The sequence below is a fragment of the Xiphophorus hellerii genome, chromosome 18 (assembly GCF_003331165.1).
Source record: "Xiphophorus hellerii strain 12219 chromosome 18, Xiphophorus_hellerii-4.1, whole genome shotgun sequence".
In the NCBI taxonomy this organism is placed as follows: domain Eukaryota; kingdom Metazoa; phylum Chordata; class Actinopteri; order Cyprinodontiformes; family Poeciliidae; genus Xiphophorus; species Xiphophorus hellerii.
Window position 1 is genome coordinate 1,120,840 of NC_045689.1, and position 17,574 is coordinate 1,138,413.

Sequence of the window (17,574 nt, forward strand, 5' to 3'; positions counted from 1 at the left end):
TTTTGGGTCTCAGCCTGGACTCAGTGGGGCCTTCCTCCTCCTCCTCCTCCTCCTCCTCCTCCTCCAGCCGTCGCCTCTCCTCACATCTCTGACTCAGAGTTTAATCTGTGATGCTGGAGGTTTGATCATCTGATGATGAAGATCTGATGAAGGCCGCGACCCGAACCATGTGACTGCTTTCATTTCAGTGATTAAAACTAATATTTAAGAACGTTTCCTTCATCCAGCAGCATCTTCCTCCTGCTGCTCCTCTTCCTCCTGTTGCTCCTCTTCCTCCTGTTGCTCCTCTTCCTCCTCTTCCTCCTGCTGAAACTGAACCAGATCAGATCAGATTTTCTGAAACCTCAGATCGTTATCAAACGTTTCTGTTTCAGTCTGAATGAAAGCAGGTCGGTCCGGTTCAGGTCGGGTCACAAGACTGCTTCCTGCTGGAGCTCCGCCAACACACACACACACACACACACACCCACAAACACACCCACACACACACACACACACACATGTTTATGCACTGTAACTGTGTCAGTTATGACTCCATCAGTCTCCCAGAGTGGGCGGGGCTTTGTGTCTGCAGACTGACTCCTCCCTGACCTCTGACCTTCAGGCTGGACGCTCAGCGCAGCAGGAGGATCTGACCGAGTGATGCAACACAGGAAACCAAACCGTCCAATCAGCATCAGCCGTCCTCTGGCACAAACAAAGTCATTATTCCTGGAAAAACGTCAACTCAACTCTTATCAGCTGATGTCCAGCGTCGCTGCTGTCCTCCTGTCCTTCTGGTCCTTCTGGTCCTTCTGGTCCTTCTTGTCCCTCAGCAGACCCTCCATTTCCTCATTCATCTTGATTTGTGACCTTTGACCCTCAGGTCTCTTGGAGGTCGTTTCTCTCTGTGTTTGTGTATGAAATGAAACATTGTTACATTTTTACGGAGTTTTTCTGTCTGTTTGTTCTGTGATCCGGTCCGAACCGGTTCTGTGGTTTTATTGGGTTTTCCTGAAAATCTCTGCAGATTTTTGTTGCTGCAAACATTTTCTGCTCTGAAAAACATCTTTGTGGATCTTCAGATGGTCTAACCGTGTCGGGACGGGAGCGCTGGAGGTCGGGGTGGAACCGTTCCTTCGCCACGCGTCGCTTTCCTTCCACCTGTCAGCCCTCGTCCCGCCCACGTGTCGCCTGCCGCCTCCACATTCCTCACCTTTGTTCTCCAGGCCTGGAAATAACCGCACAGACTGAAAGTGACGAGGAAAAGGTTCCAGTAAATTAGAAACCCGATCGGCACGGCGACCGTTACATTGCACAACCTTCCTCCAGTGATCAGGTTCTGAATATTTCCTCCCTCTGCAGTTTGGGGAAAGTTTCATAATCCCAGGAAATCATAGAGTTAAAAAATAAATGGATTTTTCTAAAACTGTTTTTGTACAATCTAAGAAGGAACCGAAGGAATCTGGAGGAAGTTCAGCATCAAGAACCCGATCCAGTTGACAGAACCTGGACCCGGTGGACCGGATCACCCGTCCCAGAGGTGGTATCATGCTGCGGGCTTGGAGCAGCAGAACCTGATGTTCTGTTTCCTTCCAACCATCAGAAACATTTAAAGTCCATTTTTAAAAACAGAAATAAAAAAGGAAAATGTGAGTTGATCATGTTTCCATCTGCTGGTTCGACTGCGCAGTGATGTCATCACAAGTTGACGCTACATGGCTGCAATAAACAGGAAGTGGAGGCGGCTAACAGGAAGTGGGAGCTGCTAGCTAGCAGGTATGGACTGTGAGTTTGGTGCCTCTGGTAAGGCGCAGCATTCACTACTTTTTCTGTAGATGTTTCCATCTTTGGTGCTTTGAGTCTTTCAGAGAAACCAGGAACCGTCTCAGTCCAGCATCAACTTTGTTTTTGCCAAATTGAAGAATTTATTTCAAATTTTGTTTTTTCCATCAAACTTTTCTAAAGCAATTCTTCAAAATATGAATCAAATGATGGAAACATGAATATTGATGCCAAAAGGTCAAATCTGCTGCCTTCCAGAACATTCACCCACTTTTCCCCAAGAAAACCGGGTTCTGGAGTCTGGACCGGTTCTAGAGTCTGGACCAGTTCTGGAGTCTGAACCGGTTCTGGAGCCTGGGCTGGTTCTGGAGCCTGGGCCGGTTCTGGAGTCTGGGCCGGTTCTAGAGTCTGGGCCGGTTCTGGAGTCTGGGCCGGTTCTGGAGCCTGGACCGGTTCTGGAGCCTGGACCAGAATCGCCCCGCTGCTCCAGGCTTGTGGAAACTTCATGTTTCATGTTTTCACTCTAAACTTTCGTTCTCAGAGGAATGTGAAAACTTTGACTCTCTGCCAACCGAGCCGAGGAAGTTTATGGTCGTAAACGGAGCCGAGTCCAAAGGGAGAGAGCTGGTAATTAGTAATAAAACTTCAAAGTTCTGTCACAACGACTTTTATTTGATTATATAAACGGTTCAGAACAACAAACGGACCGGGAGCCGTTACTCCTGGTACCGGGAGGACGGCGGCTCTGCAGATGATTAACTTCTTTATCTGGAAACTTTTGTGTTGAACAGAAAACATCCGTCAGCTGCTCCTGGCCAAACATTAACTCTGAAGCAAATGAGACTGAAAGTGAGAACAGAACCAGAAGTCCAAAGGCAGGAAGAGGTTCTGATTTCTGGGGAAACGGCGCCACCTAGTGTCCAGCCGAGGGCAGCAGCAGCCAGACGGATTCTGATCAGTTATTGATCGCAGCTGATAGCTGGAAATACTTTGGAGGGTCAGAAAAAAATAAATTATGAGAATAAAGTCATTAGTACTTTATTCTCATAAGCTCAATGAGTGACTTTGTTTAGGCCATTTTGTCTCTTCATTGCTGCATCCTGACCTCTGACCTGCAGAGCTTCAGATGTTCTGCAGGACGAGAGGCTGGTGTTCTGATGGAGTGGTTCTGGTCCAGGTGTGGGTTCAGGTTCTACTGAGGTTCTCTGGAGAACCAGAACCTCAGAGACGGATCTGGGTCGGTTCTGTTTGCCTACTTCATGCTGCCAGGCCGGTTCTGCTGAAGTTCTGCCACTGGCATCTTTATGTCATGAAATTAAACTTTTATTCCTATAAAACCCGAGTTCTAAAGTCATTTCTCTGATTCTGTCGGTTCGGGGACCAAATTCACTTTTCACAGGAGGTTCTGGTCCAAATCCAGCTTTCTGTGTTTTGTTGTGTCTGATATGAAAGTTTTGAAGATCTGAAGCGTCAGTGTTTCTGATCAGCAAAAACAGAAGTCGGGTGGATTTGTCTGCTGAGATGTGATTGGCTGAGCAGCCCGGCTGCTGGTCAGATCAGCAGTAGCGCAGCAGGCAGCCGCAGGCAGCAAGATGGGCTCCAGCCGCTCCAGCCTGAGCCGCGTCCCGGACGGACAGCAGCTCCTGCAGGAAACCGGATGTGAGCCTCAGCTTTCTGGACGGTTCGGTTTGGTTCTGGATGGTTCGGTTCTTGATGGTTCGGTTTGGTTCTGGATGGTTTGGTTCTGGATGGTTCAGTTTGGTTCTGGACGGTTCGGTTTGGTTCTGGATGGTTCGGTTCGGTTCTGGATGGTTTGGTTCTGGATGGTTCGGTTCGGTTCTGGACGGTTCGGTTTGGTTCTGGACGGTTTAGTTCTGGACGGTTCGGTTCTGGACGGTTTGGTTTGGTTCTGGACGGTTCGGTTCTGGACGGTTCGGTTTGGTTCTGGACGGTTTAGTTCTGGACGGTTTAGTTCTGGACGGTTTGGTTTGGTTCTGGACGGTTCGGTTCTGGACGGTTCGGTTTGGTTCTGGACGGTTCGGTTTGGTTCTGGACGGTTCACTGCAGAAACATTAAATCTTAACAAGTAACTTTTCAGCAACATGAAGCAATTCAGTTTGTTTGAAGTCAATTCTTAAATACGGATTTAAAAAATGTAGCAGAATAAACGTGAGAAAATGTTATAAGTGAAATAATCTGCCAGTAAACAAAAGTTAAGTTAGTTGTGTGTGTGTGTGTGTGTGTGTGGGTGTGTGTGTGTGTGTGAGCCTGCAGAATCATCGGGTCGTTTATCTGCGTCTCCTCCCTGACAGAGAAGCTGGACAGGAAGATAAAACGTCTTCTTGCTGCAGAGCCTCAGAAAACAGAATTATTTTATTTTACTTTCGGTTTAGTGTCTAAAAAATTGTAATAAACTGATAACTTCAGGACCAGAGCGGTATGGCAGGTCCATTTGTCATATTTGTGCGATCAGTGAGTCCATTGAAGAGCGCCCCCCGGTGTCCATACAGAGTCATTACTCTAATTTATTCATCAATATTCTGATTTAGTATTTATTGATTTATTGGTTGTATTTTCACATCAAACTGAAGCAGAGGATAAACAAGAACCGGACGGGTTCTCCTGAATCTGGCTCGGAACCAGAACAGTCCAGAACCATCAGAGCTGAGCTAATCCCGTATGGGGCCCACATTCATCTACCAACTGGGAGTAAATGAACCCAGAACCAAGCAACTGGTTCCAGTTAATGTCATTTATTTATCAGGGACAAATCAATAACTGATCAATTAATTCATCCGATTAATAGATGCATCTGGTGCACAGACCTGTACCAGAACCTGGACCTGCTCCAGTTGGCCTCCACTCATTTGGTTCTGGAGTTCCTGAGTTTCTATCGAACCAGAACCAGAACCAGAACCCAGATTAAACCCGACTCGGTTAACTCTGTGATTTCAGTCTCTGCAGCTCATCTCCTCCGTCTCCACCAGCGGTTCCAGTTCCTGGACAAAGACAGCAGAGGAAGCCTCAGGTGGGTCAGCAGGACGGTCCGGTTCCAATCCGAACCCGGGTTCATTTCTGACCCAAACTCTGCGCGGTTCTGATGGAGGAGGATTCGTTCGCTGGCTGTCTGCTCCTCCATCAGAACCAGAGGATTTTAAATGACCTGCTGTGACCTTTGACCCCTGTGGTGTCGGATATAAACCAGATTCTCTGCAGCAGGTCCGACTCAAAGCGCCGAACCCGGAGAATCTCCACAGTTAAATATTTAACCGGAATCAGCAAACCCAGAGAAAACCCACGACTCGGTCCGAAGGACCTAAAATCCAGAACCAACCTAAAAGATTCTGTTTTTGTCCAGATTATGGATCCGGTTCTGAAAATAGAAATCTGCTAAAGTTTTCCCACCTCTGGAAGTTTAACAGATCGATACAAAGTTATTCAGGCTTTTTTATTAAAATAATGATCTGAAAAGTGTGGCATGCATGTACCTCCACCAGCTCTTTACTTTGACTAGGTCACTCAGTCTGTTTGGATCAGATTATTATTATTATATAAGTTTATTTTTAATAAGTTTACATTGTCTTTAATCCTGATGATGTTTTTGACAGAAGACCAAAGTAACTCGGCTGCTCGGGTCTGTTCTGTTTGGGTCTCGGGTCGGTTCTGTTTGGGTCTCGGGTCGGTTCTGTTTGGGTCTCGAGTCGGTTCTGTTTGGGTCTCAGGTCGGTTCTGTTTGGGTCTCAGGTCGGTTCTGTTTGGGTCTCAGGTCGGTTCTGTTTGGGTCTCATGTCGGTTCTGTTTGGGTCTCAGGTCGGTTCTGTTTGGGTCTCATGTCGGTTCTGTTTGGGTCTCGGGTCGGTTCTGTTTGGGTCTAGGGTCGGTTCTGTTTGGGTCTAGGGTCGGTTCTGTTTGGGTCTCATGTCGGTTCTGTTTGGGTCTCAGGTCGGTTCTGTTTGGGTCTCAGGTCCGAGGACTTGGAGGCGGCGCTGTCTGAGAATCCCATTGGAGTCCGAATCGTCGGAGCTTTTTTCCAGCCGGGGTACAGAACCGGATCTCTGCTCGGTTATCGGCCCAAACAGGAAGTCAGGAGCATTTATTCTTCCTTCCTCTCTGCAGACAGGAAACGGTGGACTTTCCCTCGTTTGTCCGGGTTCTGGCTCACTTCCGTCCCACGGAGAAAAACCGGACCCGAGACGGCGTGCAGCCGGATCCGGCCGACAGCCGGAACCGGAAACTCAAATGTCAGTCTGGGTTTCTCATTTCCTCTGAAACTTCCTAGAAATGCAGTCATGATTCAGGAAATGTCCCTCCTCAGTTGCCTTCCAGCTGTACGACCGGGACCGAGACGGGAAGATCTCCAGAACCGAGCTGCTGCAGGTCGGCATGACAACCACTTTGATCTGTAAAAAGTAAAGTGAGCATGAAGCCACTAAACACAACAAGAGCCGGAAAGCTGTTTTTATTTTAAAAAGTTTTTAAATATTTATTAAAACTTTCATCAGTTTGTTATGAGATAATCTGAACAGATTAATCTCCCCCTGATGACGAAATGCAGAAAAACAACCAATCAGAGTCAGGAGGAGGGGCTTAGCGCTGCCAATCACTCTCATGTACTCGCTGCTAAAATAATGCAGAAACAACTTAGTTACAGGAAAACTATTTATTGGTGGCCATGCTAACTAGCCTAGCATTCATGACAGACTCTGCTGTCAGGAAGTGTGATTGACAGTGCTAAGCCCCGCCTCCTGGCTCTGATTGGTGGTTTCTAGTTAGTTCTGAGAGAATCCAGAGGAGCTCGGTTTTTCACAGATAATCTGCCTCATACCAAACTGTCATGACAGTAAAAGATATTTTACCTTCACCAGCTGCTGTCCTGGAACAGGAACGTCGTTTTCCGGCGTCTCTGTCGTCAGGACAGAGTCGTGGTTCCGGTTCTGACCTGGCTTCATCCAGCAGGTGCTGAGGGAGATGCTGGGGCTGCAGGTGACGGAGGAGCAGCTGCAGAGCATCGCAGAGCGCGCCATCCAGGAGGCCGACCTGGACCGGGACGACGCCATCTGCTTCGACGAGTTCAGGAAGGTGGGTCCGGTTCGGCTCCCAGAACGAATGGGTTCCTCCTCCTCCATCAGGAGGGGATGGTGAGGTGATCTCAGGTCACATTCATTCAACCCATATGCAACTTTTTCCCTGCAGTCTGAGGATCGTGGTTCCAAACCTTCATGTACAGAAAAAATCTGATTTGTGTCATTTCCATTTATGGAACTGAACCAGAAATCTGCAGTCCCAACAGTCATGATGCATTTTACATTGTTGAGGTGAGACAAGCACCATAATTCAGCACCAGCAGAAGACACCTTAGAGGTGCATTTATCAATTAATGAGTTAAGTGTATTGATCTGATCAGTATTCTTATGATGAATTGATAAGCAGTTGATTGATCCTACAGAGGTCTGATTGCAGCAGCATCTTCCAGATGGGCGACAGGCGGAAAACAGCAAAACAAACTGCAAACATATGAATGATGCAAACCGCAAAACACACAAACAAAAGCAAAACAAAATGCTGCTGCAACCACAGGAGGGAAAAGGGAAAATACTGGACAAGCAAAACAGAAAAAAGCAAGTCCTCCAGACCACTAGGGGGAGTCTGGAGTACGTAATGCTGCTGCTGCCTTTAGATAATTACATATATATATATATATATATATATATGTATATATATATATAACAAGAGCCTAAATGTTAGAAAAAGACACAAAGCATAACACACATTTTCTTTCTTCCTCTAACTTTGTTCTGGACTTCTCGCCTTTCTGAGGGTTTGGTTCCATATCATTTGTTGGACGACTCCCCCTGGTGGTTGGGAGGATGTCTGTTCAGTGGAGCGAGTTTGCAGATACTAAATATTTACAATCAGAGTAAATACAAGTAAAAAAATTATTACTTATCCATCAGATATTAAATAAGCTGATGACCCTTGACCTTTGGCTATAAATCTTCTTTGTTTCCAGTCGCTGGAGAAAGTGAACATCGATCACAAGATGAGCGTTCGCTTCCTGGAGTAAAGACTCTAAGAAGAAAGATTTCATTCACCTGGGACCTGGTGGAGCGACTCGTTCCTAAAGAGTCACACCTGCTGCTGTTCCAGGATGAAGACTCGCTCATCCTGGAACCGTTTCCTCCAGATTAACCCAACATGGCTTCAGGAGAGAATCCTGAGTGAAATATGTCAAACCTTTATTTCTTAATGTTAATGATTGTGGCTGACAGGATGAAAGTCTCACCTGTGAAATCATCTTGTAAACGTTAAACTTTCTGTTTGACTCAGACGTCATGTTTGTGTCTCCATGATGATTCAAGGCGGTACGGCCCGGGTTGCTGCGGTTCGGTGACCCGTTTCATGACTGATCACATTCAGGAGTCTTTTCACATCCAGAGGGAAGTGAGCCGGTGGAGTTAAACCCAAACACCTTACTGTCAAACACATTTCTGTCCTCCAATCAATGGACTGTTGAGTGATGCCAGTATCTCCACCCTGACCACAGCGTTGACCTGTAGGCCTTTAACTGAACGGTGTGGCGAGTCGGTCACAGCGTTGACCTGTAGGCCTATAACTGAACGGTGTGGCGAGTCGGTCACAGCGTTGACCTGTAGGCCTTTAACTGAACGGTGTGGTGAGTCGGTCACAGCGTTGACCTGTAGGCCTATAACTGAACGGTGTGGCGAGTCGGTCACAGCGTTGACCTGTAGGCCTTTAACTGAACGGTGTGGCGAGTCGGTCACAGCGTTGACCTGTAGGCCTATAACTGAACGGTGTGGTGAGTCGGTCACAGCGTTGACCTGTAGGCCTTTAACTGAACGGTGCGGTGAGTGGGTCACAGCGTTGACCTGTAGGCCTTTAACTGAACGGTGTGGCGAGTCGGTCACAGTGTTGACCTGTAGGCCTATAACTGAACGGTGCGGTGAGTCGGTCACAGTGTTGACCTGTAGGCCTATAACTGAACGGTGTGGTGAGTCGGTCACAGCGTTGACCTGTAGGCCTTTAACTGAACGGTGTGGCGAGTCGGTCACAGCGTTGACCTGTAGGCCTTTAACTGAACGGTGTGGCGAGTCGGTCACAGCGTTGACCTGTAGGCCTATAACTGAACGGTGCGGTGAGTCGGTCACAGTGTTTTAGTGACGGTTTATTTACGCCTGTCACTAAAACTTCTGCTAAAGTAAACATGTCAATACCTGCTGTTGTTTTTGGCTTCGTTATAAAATAAATGTTTGGTTTGAAACGGTTTGTTGTGAAGCTCATTACTCGGTCTTACCTGAGCAGGTGGGGCTAGTTACCGAGGCAACGCAGAAGCAGGGACTGAAAACAGACCAGTTTCTACCAGCAACAGAGACAATCAACCGGCGGTTAAAGGGTTAAAGGGCCCTGAGGGACTGGAGTTTGGCCCCCGTGGTGTGAAGCGCGATGCCTCGTTTCCACTGAGCGGTGCGGCCCGGTCGGTGCAGCACACACTGTGTGTGGGTCCACAGGTTAACGGGTCAGTCTGGTTACGGTGGAGGTACTGGCTTCTCACAGCACCGGTCTCTCACTGGGGACAGAAAAATGTCACGGCTGGAGAGAAGCGGAGACACCAGTGTGTTATGTTTGTCTTCGCAGTACTGATGCCATGTTAGGCGTCCAACTGGAAGTGCAAACGTTTTCCTGAATACAGCAGATCCTAAAATATTATACCGACCCAAACCGAGTCGCTCAGTGGAGTTAAGGCATCTGCGCATTACTGTTACTGAGCCGATAGTGGAGTAAATAGCCTAGCTAACCAGCAGTTAGCTTCCTAGCCCCCCAGTGTTGTTCAGTAAGGAGCAGAATCTTTGAGAAGATCCAGGATGTAAAAACTCACCGGACCATGGGAGGACTTGGGCTCCGTCTCTGGTGAAGCTGCTGTGGAGGAAAACCTTCCTGCTGCCATGTTGCTTCTTCTGCTTTGGCTCAATGTTTCAACATTTGGTTAGCAGATCATTACTGACAGTTAAACAACTTGGATGATCAGCTGGTTAGTCATCGCTCCCTCTCAACTGGACCACTCCGGAAGATCAAACTTTATTTGATCGTTTATAAAAGACAAAACCCAGAACTCCTTTACAGAACAGATTTATTCCCTCAGAATATTTCAGCTCCTTTATTATTGTCTTCAGAAAACAGAATGAGGACAAACGTAATTATTAACTTTCTGTCTGGACGGTTAGTTTTCCTTGACATCATTTCTCATATATTCTTTAACTTTTCCTAAACTAAGACTTTAGCAAAACCATTTCATGCACCAGAGATTCATTCATGAGCAAAGATAAAAAACGTACAAACATCATCATCACATTCATAGTTTAAGTTTTTAGTGAAAAAATGTTTTCTCTGCATGTTCTGCAGAAAAACCCGACGGTTGAAACTCCAGAGGGTTTTAGAAATGAAGACATGTTGAAATGAAAGGACATGAAGTTCCCACAAACTCTGTGGGAACATCTTCACCCACCATGGCTCTCAACAGCAGCTAGACGATAATATCAGAATTTATAGCTAGAAATATTCCTCTGATAATAAAGAATCATGTGTTGTAGGACTGCAGGGTGTCCAGCGTGTTTTACATGTTTCTGCTGAATCGGTTCAACTTCCTCTGAGGTTCTGCTGATGAACCATCACTTGATTCAGCTGTGAGAAACCAGGAGCCCGCAGGATGCCGGACCTGGAGGACGGACCGTTCCCACACCAGAACCACCTCTGGCTGTGAGCAGCTCCGTCCGTCAGCCAGCTGATTCCTCACAAGCAGAACTTTACTTCTGCCTGGTGTGGATCTTCATGTGAATATTTAAAGTCGACTTTTGTCGGAATCTCTGACCACAGACGTCACAGAAGAAAGGTTTCTCTCCCGTGTGGATCCTCAGGTGGTCGTTTAAGCTCGTCTTCAGGCTGAACCTTTGTTCACAGAACTCACAGCAGAAGGATTTCTCCCCTGTGTGGATCCTCATGTGTCGGTTCAAATTGGACTTCCTGCCAAACCTTTGGCCACAGAAGCCGCAGCAGTACGGTTTCTGCCCGGTGTGGATCCTCTGGTGGATGTTCAGGTTGGACTTGCGGTCAAACCTCTGTCCGCAGACGTCGCAGCAGAACGCCTGCTGTCCTGCATGGACTCTCATGTGAATGTTTAGATGAGTCTTTCGCTCAAATTTCTGTTCACAGACCTCACAGGGATAGGTCTCCTGTCCTGTGTGGATCGTCATGTGTCGGTTCAAAGTGGATTTCTGTCTGAACCTTTGTCCACAGAGGTCACAGCGAAACGCTTTCTGTCCAGTGTGGATCTGGATGTGTCTGTTTAAAGTGGTCTTCAGGCTGAAGGTCTGCCCGCAGACGTCGCAGCTGAACGGTTTCTGCCCTGTGTGGATTCTCTGGTGGTCATTTAAAGTCTTCTTCAGGCTGAAACTCTGCCCACAAACATCACAACTGAACGGTTTCTCCCCCGTGTGGATTCTCTGGTGATCATTCAGCGTTCTCTTCAGGCTGAACCTCTGTCCGCAGACGTCACAACAGAACGGTTTCTCCCCAGAGTGGTTCCTCACGTGAACGTTCAGACATTTCTTCAGACTGAACCTCTGTCCGCAGACGGGACAGCCGAACGGTCTCTCCCCCGTGTGGCTCCTGATGTGCTCATTGAGGTAATGTTTCTTTTTAAAGGTTTTCCCACAGTCATCACATATGAAACACTTCACTGTCACGGCGCTTCCACTCTGGGACTCTGGAGCGCCGCTCTCCTTCCACTCTTTGCTCATGAGGTTCAGCTGGGAGTCAGGATGCGCCACACCATCATCCTCTTCATCGCTGACCTCAGTCTCTGAAGAGTTGGAGGAGTCGGCATGAATCCTGCTGGGTTCTGCTCCTCCGCCATCCTCTGCATCCGTCTCTGCTTTCATCTGCTCCGCTGAGCTGCTGCTGGGAACGTCTCCGTTCTCCATCTGGTCTTCATGAAGCCGTGACAACAGAGGATCATCTTCCTCATCCTCACTCTTAACGATAACTTTGATGACTGGAAACCTGCTGGCGTCGGTGTCGTCATCCGGACCGATCCAGCGCTCCTCCTCTTCCTCCTTTATCTGGACGGGCAGCGGGTCCTCCGGGTCCCCCGGGTCCTCCGGGTCCTCCGGGTCCTCCTGGTCCTCCGGGTCCTCCCAGTCCTCCGGGTCCTCTGGGTCCAGGTCAGGACTCTGTTCTTCTTTAACCAGCAGTTTCTGAACATCTTCAGGGAACACTGGAACACAGGAGCAGCGCCATGAAAACACCTGCTTGTCATCAGGCCGGTGCAGTTTGGGTTCAGACTGAAGTTTCTAAACTTCACTGAATTAAAATGAATCGATACATAAAGCGGGTCCAGTTACACCACAGAGCAGAACCACCTCCACTCTGCATGTCTCAAGTCTCACATTTTAGTTAAATGTGTTATTATGATTAAGCCTGGTTCTTTTGGCGCCGTACACACAGTGCGGTGTGTTTGTGGGCGGAGCTTCTGCGCTGCCTGTAATAATAACCAAGATATATTTCAGTCTGGTTTCTGTCCTCTGCTGGTTTTTACAGGGGTTCAAAACACTGAAGCTCCACATTTTAAATAGTTGAAACACAAAATATAGTCAGTATGCATCAACATGTACAGTAGAAATCATCTCAGCACTACAGTAGCTAACATCTACAGTCAGCCTTTCCTCCACTGGGGCTTCAGCCAATCAGCAGCAGGGATAATAAGTGGCGCTCTTGGATTGGCTGCTTTGTAATCACCAGGCCTTAGCTGCTCAGCTAGCATTGCTAATAGGTTTTTCAGAATATGCAGATTTTCCACCAATCATTTGGAGTTATGGTTTTAAAAGAAATCCATGGATAGGCAGGAGGTCCACTTAAAGGAGGTCCAGAACCGGCTTCTAACTGCAGCCGGTTCTGGACGCTCCTTGACCCAACTGGACCTTTTAGAACCTTTTCTCACGACATCCATTGTTGGTAAATCTAACAAACCGTTGAAATGGTTTTAATTGCATCTTTCTGGCTGCGTCAGTTAATTCCTTCCAGAATAAGTAACTTCCTGTCACACCTGGTGTTCCTCAGAGGTCCGTCTTGGGATCGGTTCTGTTTTTTGACCAACATGGCCTCTTCTGGCCTGGATTTGGTTTTTGTATGAACATAAACCACCTGCCTTAATTAACTATGTTTTAATACTCACAAAAATCAGTACTTGTTTAAAAATGTATGTAAAACTTCAGTTGGGCTGCGTTCACACTGCAGCCTGAAGTGACCCAATTCGGATTAATTTGACGTAATGCGACCTGTATCCGATCTTTTCATGACAGTCTGAGCGGCACAGGTCCGGTTCTTTTCGAATGCGACCCGGGCCACGTGGGTGTCCGATAAGTATCCGATTCAAACGCGACAGAACGTCCAGTTCTTCCAACCTGAACGTCACTGATACTCCACAAACGTCACATCCTGATACGCGGCAAACGGGAAGAAAAGCAAAAACCATGGCAGACTACATGAGGATTAAATTGTTCATTTGCTGCTCCGGTCGGACAACAACGTCACCTGTGTAAGCTAAGCTCCACCGTTAGCATCCATGTTTACTTCTGCAAACACTGAGCACTTCTTCTTTTTATGGCGGTTGGCAGAACACTGAGAAAGCTGACGCTATTGCGCCCTCTACTGTGCAGGCGGGAGACGTTGAGGTCGTTGCCCGTTCACACTGCAGAACCATACAGGTTGCATCTATCTGGAAGTCACAACGGCCACGGCAAAAAAATCTGATTTGACATGAAATCGGATTTGGGTCACTTCAGGCTGCAGCGTGAACGCAGCTCAGAGAAACAGAGTTGGAGCTCATCAGATTCTTCAACAGAAGAATTTTACAGCTTTTATCTGTATTTGAAACACTAGTGATGAAAAAACAATGGCTCATCAAAAACATATTTTGACTCAATTTCAAAGTCTTGCTGGACAATAGCAGCAACAATAAACTAACACACAAACTGAGATTGAACAGTCAGCGGCATTTCAGAAGTTCCCAGTGAATCCAATTTGCATCAGACCTAAAGTTAAATTAACTGTGTGTGAAAAGTTCAGAATTATAATCTATAATTACTTTAACATCTGATTGGAAGCAAAACCAGAAGTAATAAAGCTTTTTGTATAATTGGATATAAATTCAGACATTATGAAGTCAGTGTTTATGCCATCAACTTTATATTCTGAAAAGTGTGAAGACCAGTTTGATACCTTCAGTTACATGTTGACTGATCAAAATGTCTTTAATGGCGTCATTTTCAAAATGCTCCATTCAACGTTTGATTGTAATCTAACCTAACGGTTAACTTAATCTAACCTTTAAGTTAGATTTAACTTAACAGTAAATCTAATGTAATTTAGTATTTATGTAATTAGTTATCTCAAATAGGTACTTTTCCTAGACAATATATTTTTATATGCATCTTAATTAATTAATAATATATCCTGTCATAAAGGTGATTCTCTGAATTCGGTACATTTTGGGATCTCAGGTTACATAAAAATATACCACAAAAAAAAAAGTGTTTTTGGTCACTGCATGTATTGAAGGATTCTCTGAACCTCCAAGAAAATATGTTTCCCCACTTTATGCATGAAATCCCAAACAGTATTACCAATTCCTGTTACTTAGGTTGTTTTAAACTCAACGGGACAATTTGATTCCTCTATGACTAAAACTCTATAACATAATTAAACTAATTCTTCCAGTTCCTTTGAGATCACCCGTCCCTTGATTAAAATAACTAATTGTAAATATATTTTATTTGATTCCGAATCATAATAATTAGACTGATAAGTAGAATATGGCAACTTGATGTAAAAGTGCTTTTCATAAATTGGTATGTTGTTATGGGGTTGAACAAAACTGGAGGGACATGATTAAAAAGTGTGTTTTATAAATAATTCATGTGTTTTTCTCATATTTATTTTATTTAGGTTAAAGTATTCTAAAATGTTTATATTAGTAGAAATAACTTGCAGTTACTGGCTATTTTTATTTGTTTTATATTCATTAAGAAATTAACGCTGGTCAGTGGGGTCAAAAAAATCTAATCAATCAACTTTTATTTGTATAGCACATTTCAGCAGCAAGGCATTTCAAAGTGTTTACATCATAAACACAGAAACACAAAGCAACATAGAATCAATAATCAAAACACAGCATTAAGTCAAGTTCCATCAATAAATTTGTAATTGATTACATTTCAAATACAATCCTAAACTGGTGGGTTTTTAGTCGACATTTAAAGGAAGTCAGTGTTTCAGCTGTTTTACAGTTTTCTGGAAGTTTGAGATAAACCTGAGACACAAAATGCACCGAATCAGAGAAAGAGCCATAAGATCATTTCAGATCTCTGGAATGTAAGTGGGCTGAAGCCGATTTTATGTTAAAAGATTATGGCAACTTCTTCTGCTGGGTTCCAGTCTGCCACTCACAACATGGCGGCCGCGCTGACGTATCATTCCAGCAGAGCTGAGCAGCTTAGCTTTGCTCTCTGCGTAAAGCTGCTGCTAAACATCCAGAGCTGATAGAAGCATACAGACCTAATCTGTGGAGCCGGTCCAGCGGATTATAATCCACGTCCTGCTCCTCTGCTGCATCCAGTCGCTGTTTGACCTGCTGTCTCCACATCTCTGCTAGCTTTTCTCTCTCCAAACTTTCCTTTAACAGTTACTGAGCAGTTCCAGCTGAGCCTCAAACCGTTTCTCTTCTTTCCAGAGTTCACCAACTGCTGCTGTTTCTGTCTTACAGCTTTATTAACTCTCCCGCTGCTGCTCCGTGGACAGAAACCCGAGAAAACACGGAGGACGGCGCTCCTTCTTCTCCATCTTCTTCGTCTCGGGCAGCTTCTTTGTGTTTAATGGAGGAGCAGAATGGCGCCGTGAGGTGCACACCGCCGCCTGCTGTAGCGGAGTGTGTAGGACAGGATCCGCCTAAAAATATTTAACCAACAAATGAAAAATAACAAAGTAAATAATTGGTCTTTGCTGCTTTGTGCCAGTTTGTGCCAGTTCATGCCAGTTCGTGCCAGTTTGTGCCAGTTTGTGCCAGTTCGTGCCAGTTTGTGCCAGTTCATGCCAGTTCGTGCCAGTTTGTGCCAGTTTGTGCCTGTAGTCCTCCTCATGTCTCAAGTTACTGCTGCTTCCATGAAAACTCTGTGCTTGACTATTTCTTTAATTTCTGTTTTCATTTCTTCTTCTATTCTTACCTTTTTTAATTTTCCAATAATAACTATTTTCTCTTACATTCACAATAAAGAACAATTAAATTTTGTTTCCTGAACTTTACAATTCCTTTCTGTTTCCTTCCGTCATGTTCAAATATTTCCCCTCAGCTCTACATGAGCGATGAGATGAAGTGGTAGGGAACGACAGGAAGCTGCTCTACGGAAGCCCAGAGCCACGATGAACAACCGGAGCAACTGATGGTGGTTCTGATGAAAGGCTTTATTTTAGTGACTCTTCTCCAAACACGTCAGAATACAGTCTAGATATTCTGTTCGGATGAGAGGAAGGTCTCCTTTCCATCAGCTCTACAAGCTGCAGGTGTCACCAAGTCCAGTCCTCCAGGACAAACGTCCTGCAGCAGGCTGGTCACCTGCAGGTTATTTGATCCCTGTTGTGGAAAACTCCCTGCTGGAGCCAGCGTCATGACGTCAGAGACATTATTGGGGATGTACCACGCGCCTGCGCGTATTCATGACTCTTGACTTTCAGTGTGCTTCGCTAGTAGACACATGCAGTTCTGTTCCAGCACCTCACTAAAATGTTGAATTCTTTGTGTGTACGTGTGCGTTGATGACAATGTAAGTACATAATTCATTTCATCCGCTTGTGTTTCTTACACGCTGTTTAGTTCGGCAACCGTGTAACCTTGGTTACCGCGAGCTCCAACGTATTTTGTTGAGGAAATGCCTATTTCTTAAATGCCTGGCTAAACGCTCATTTCTTGGTTTAACGTTACAAGAATAGTTCAGTTTGAGAGTTGCCTGGCAGTACTCTGAATTGTAGTGTTATTTCTACTGTTCTGAAGATGTTCCGGACGGTAAACTAGCTTCCAAATGTAGCATCGAGCGCTTATGGAGCCGGTATGTTCGAGTGGATAAACATTTTCTCGATCTTGCGGCGGGAAGAACCGCTTCTACCATTCGTGGTCTTTATGCGCCACCCTGTGGTCATTAAGTGTACTGCATCTATATTCTCTGTATTAACACTGAGTGCCTAGTTCTCACCTATATTATCCTGTTATTACTTGTTACTTGCAGTAATTCTCTTCCTTGTTACATTAATGTTACTGAATTGCAATTACAATTATATATATTGTTAATGTAACTGGATGTGTATATTTGATTCTACCTGAAATCGAATATTCTGCATACGTTAGAATTTGTATATGTATACGTGGAATTTAGATGTACAATATTCTAATTACTCTTTCTGTATATGTTTATCTTGCAGAGACCACACACACACACACACACACATACACATATGTTTATCAATAAATCCCATAACATCACCTAAAGTCGCAGCTGTTCTCTGACCGGAGCACATAGTCAGTGAGGGGGCGACTAGCCATCAATGTACACGTCCGTCACACCTGTGTTTGAGAAGAGATGCATCTAAAAGCTGCAGGATGGCAGCCACTGAGGGCTGGAGGCCTGATAGATATGATGAACAAGAGCCCAACTCACCACAAGGTGGCGCTCCAACGCAGGCAGCCATCAG

At 45.6% G+C, this 17,574-nt stretch overlaps 2 protein-coding genes across 4 annotated transcripts; one reads left to right on the top strand and one right to left on the bottom strand.

Moving 5' to 3' along the window:
* The first annotated feature begins 2,316 nt into the window (after positions 1–2,316).
* Positions 2,317–9,043, top strand: chp2 (calcineurin-like EF-hand protein 2). Of its 2 annotated transcripts, XM_032545831.1 has the most exons (7): positions 2,317–3,423; positions 4,720–4,792; positions 5,729–5,803; positions 5,881–6,005; positions 6,080–6,141; positions 6,721–6,843; positions 7,775–9,043. In XM_032545831.1, the coding sequence occupies exons 1-7, from the start codon at positions 3,357–3,359 to the stop codon at positions 7,826–7,828; spliced, it is 579 nt and encodes a 192-aa protein (XP_032401722.1). In that variant the 5' UTR covers positions 2,317–3,356; the 3' UTR covers positions 7,829–9,043. The 2 variants fall into 2 exon arrangements, with proteins under 2 accessions (XP_032401722.1, XP_032401721.1); XM_032545830.1 differs by lacking the exon at positions 7,775–9,043 and having other exon boundaries at positions 2,328–3,423; positions 6,721–6,938.
* LOC116708062 (zinc finger protein OZF-like) lies at positions 5,290–15,694 on the bottom strand. 2 transcript variants are annotated; one of them, XR_004336600.1, is made up of 4 exons: positions 15,391–15,671; positions 7,857–9,349; positions 6,621–6,979; positions 5,290–6,164 (listed from the first exon to the last, which is right to left on the bottom strand). XR_004336600.1 is itself a non-coding variant. In XM_032545829.1 (2 exons), the coding sequence occupies exons 1-2, from the start codon at positions 15,476–15,478 to the stop codon at positions 10,584–10,586; spliced, it is 1,557 nt and encodes a 518-aa protein (XP_032401720.1). In that variant the 5' UTR covers positions 15,479–15,694; the 3' UTR covers positions 9,894–10,583. The 2 variants fall into 2 exon arrangements, 1 of the variants encoding a protein (XP_032401720.1); XM_032545829.1 differs by lacking the exons at positions 5,290–6,164; positions 6,621–6,979; positions 7,857–9,349 and adding an exon at positions 9,894–12,052 and having other exon boundaries at positions 15,391–15,694.
* Between the last annotated feature and the right edge of the window lie 1,880 nt (positions 15,695–17,574).

Bases quoted from the DNA above. Each gene is read 5' to 3' on its own strand.
- LOC116708062 (XM_032545829.1), bottom strand. From the start codon at position 15,478: ATGTGGAGACAGCAGGTCAAACAGCGACTGGATGCAGCAGAGGAGCAG. The intron at 12,053-15,390 runs GTCTGTATGCTT...CCTGTGTTCCAG, and splicing joins GGACCGGCTCCACAGATTAG to TGTTCCCTGAAGATGTTCAG.
- chp2 (XM_032545830.1), top strand. From the start codon at position 3,357: ATGGGCTCCAGCCGCTCCAGCCTGAGCCGCGTCCCGGACGGACAGCAG. The intron at 4,793-5,728 runs GTGGGTCAGCAG...TTTGGGTCTCAG, and splicing joins GACAGCAGAGGAAGCCTCAG to GTCCGAGGACTTGGAGGCGG. The intron at 6,006-6,079 runs GTCAGTCTGGGT...GTCCCTCCTCAG, and splicing joins CCGGAACCGGAAACTCAAAT to TTGCCTTCCAGCTGTACGAC.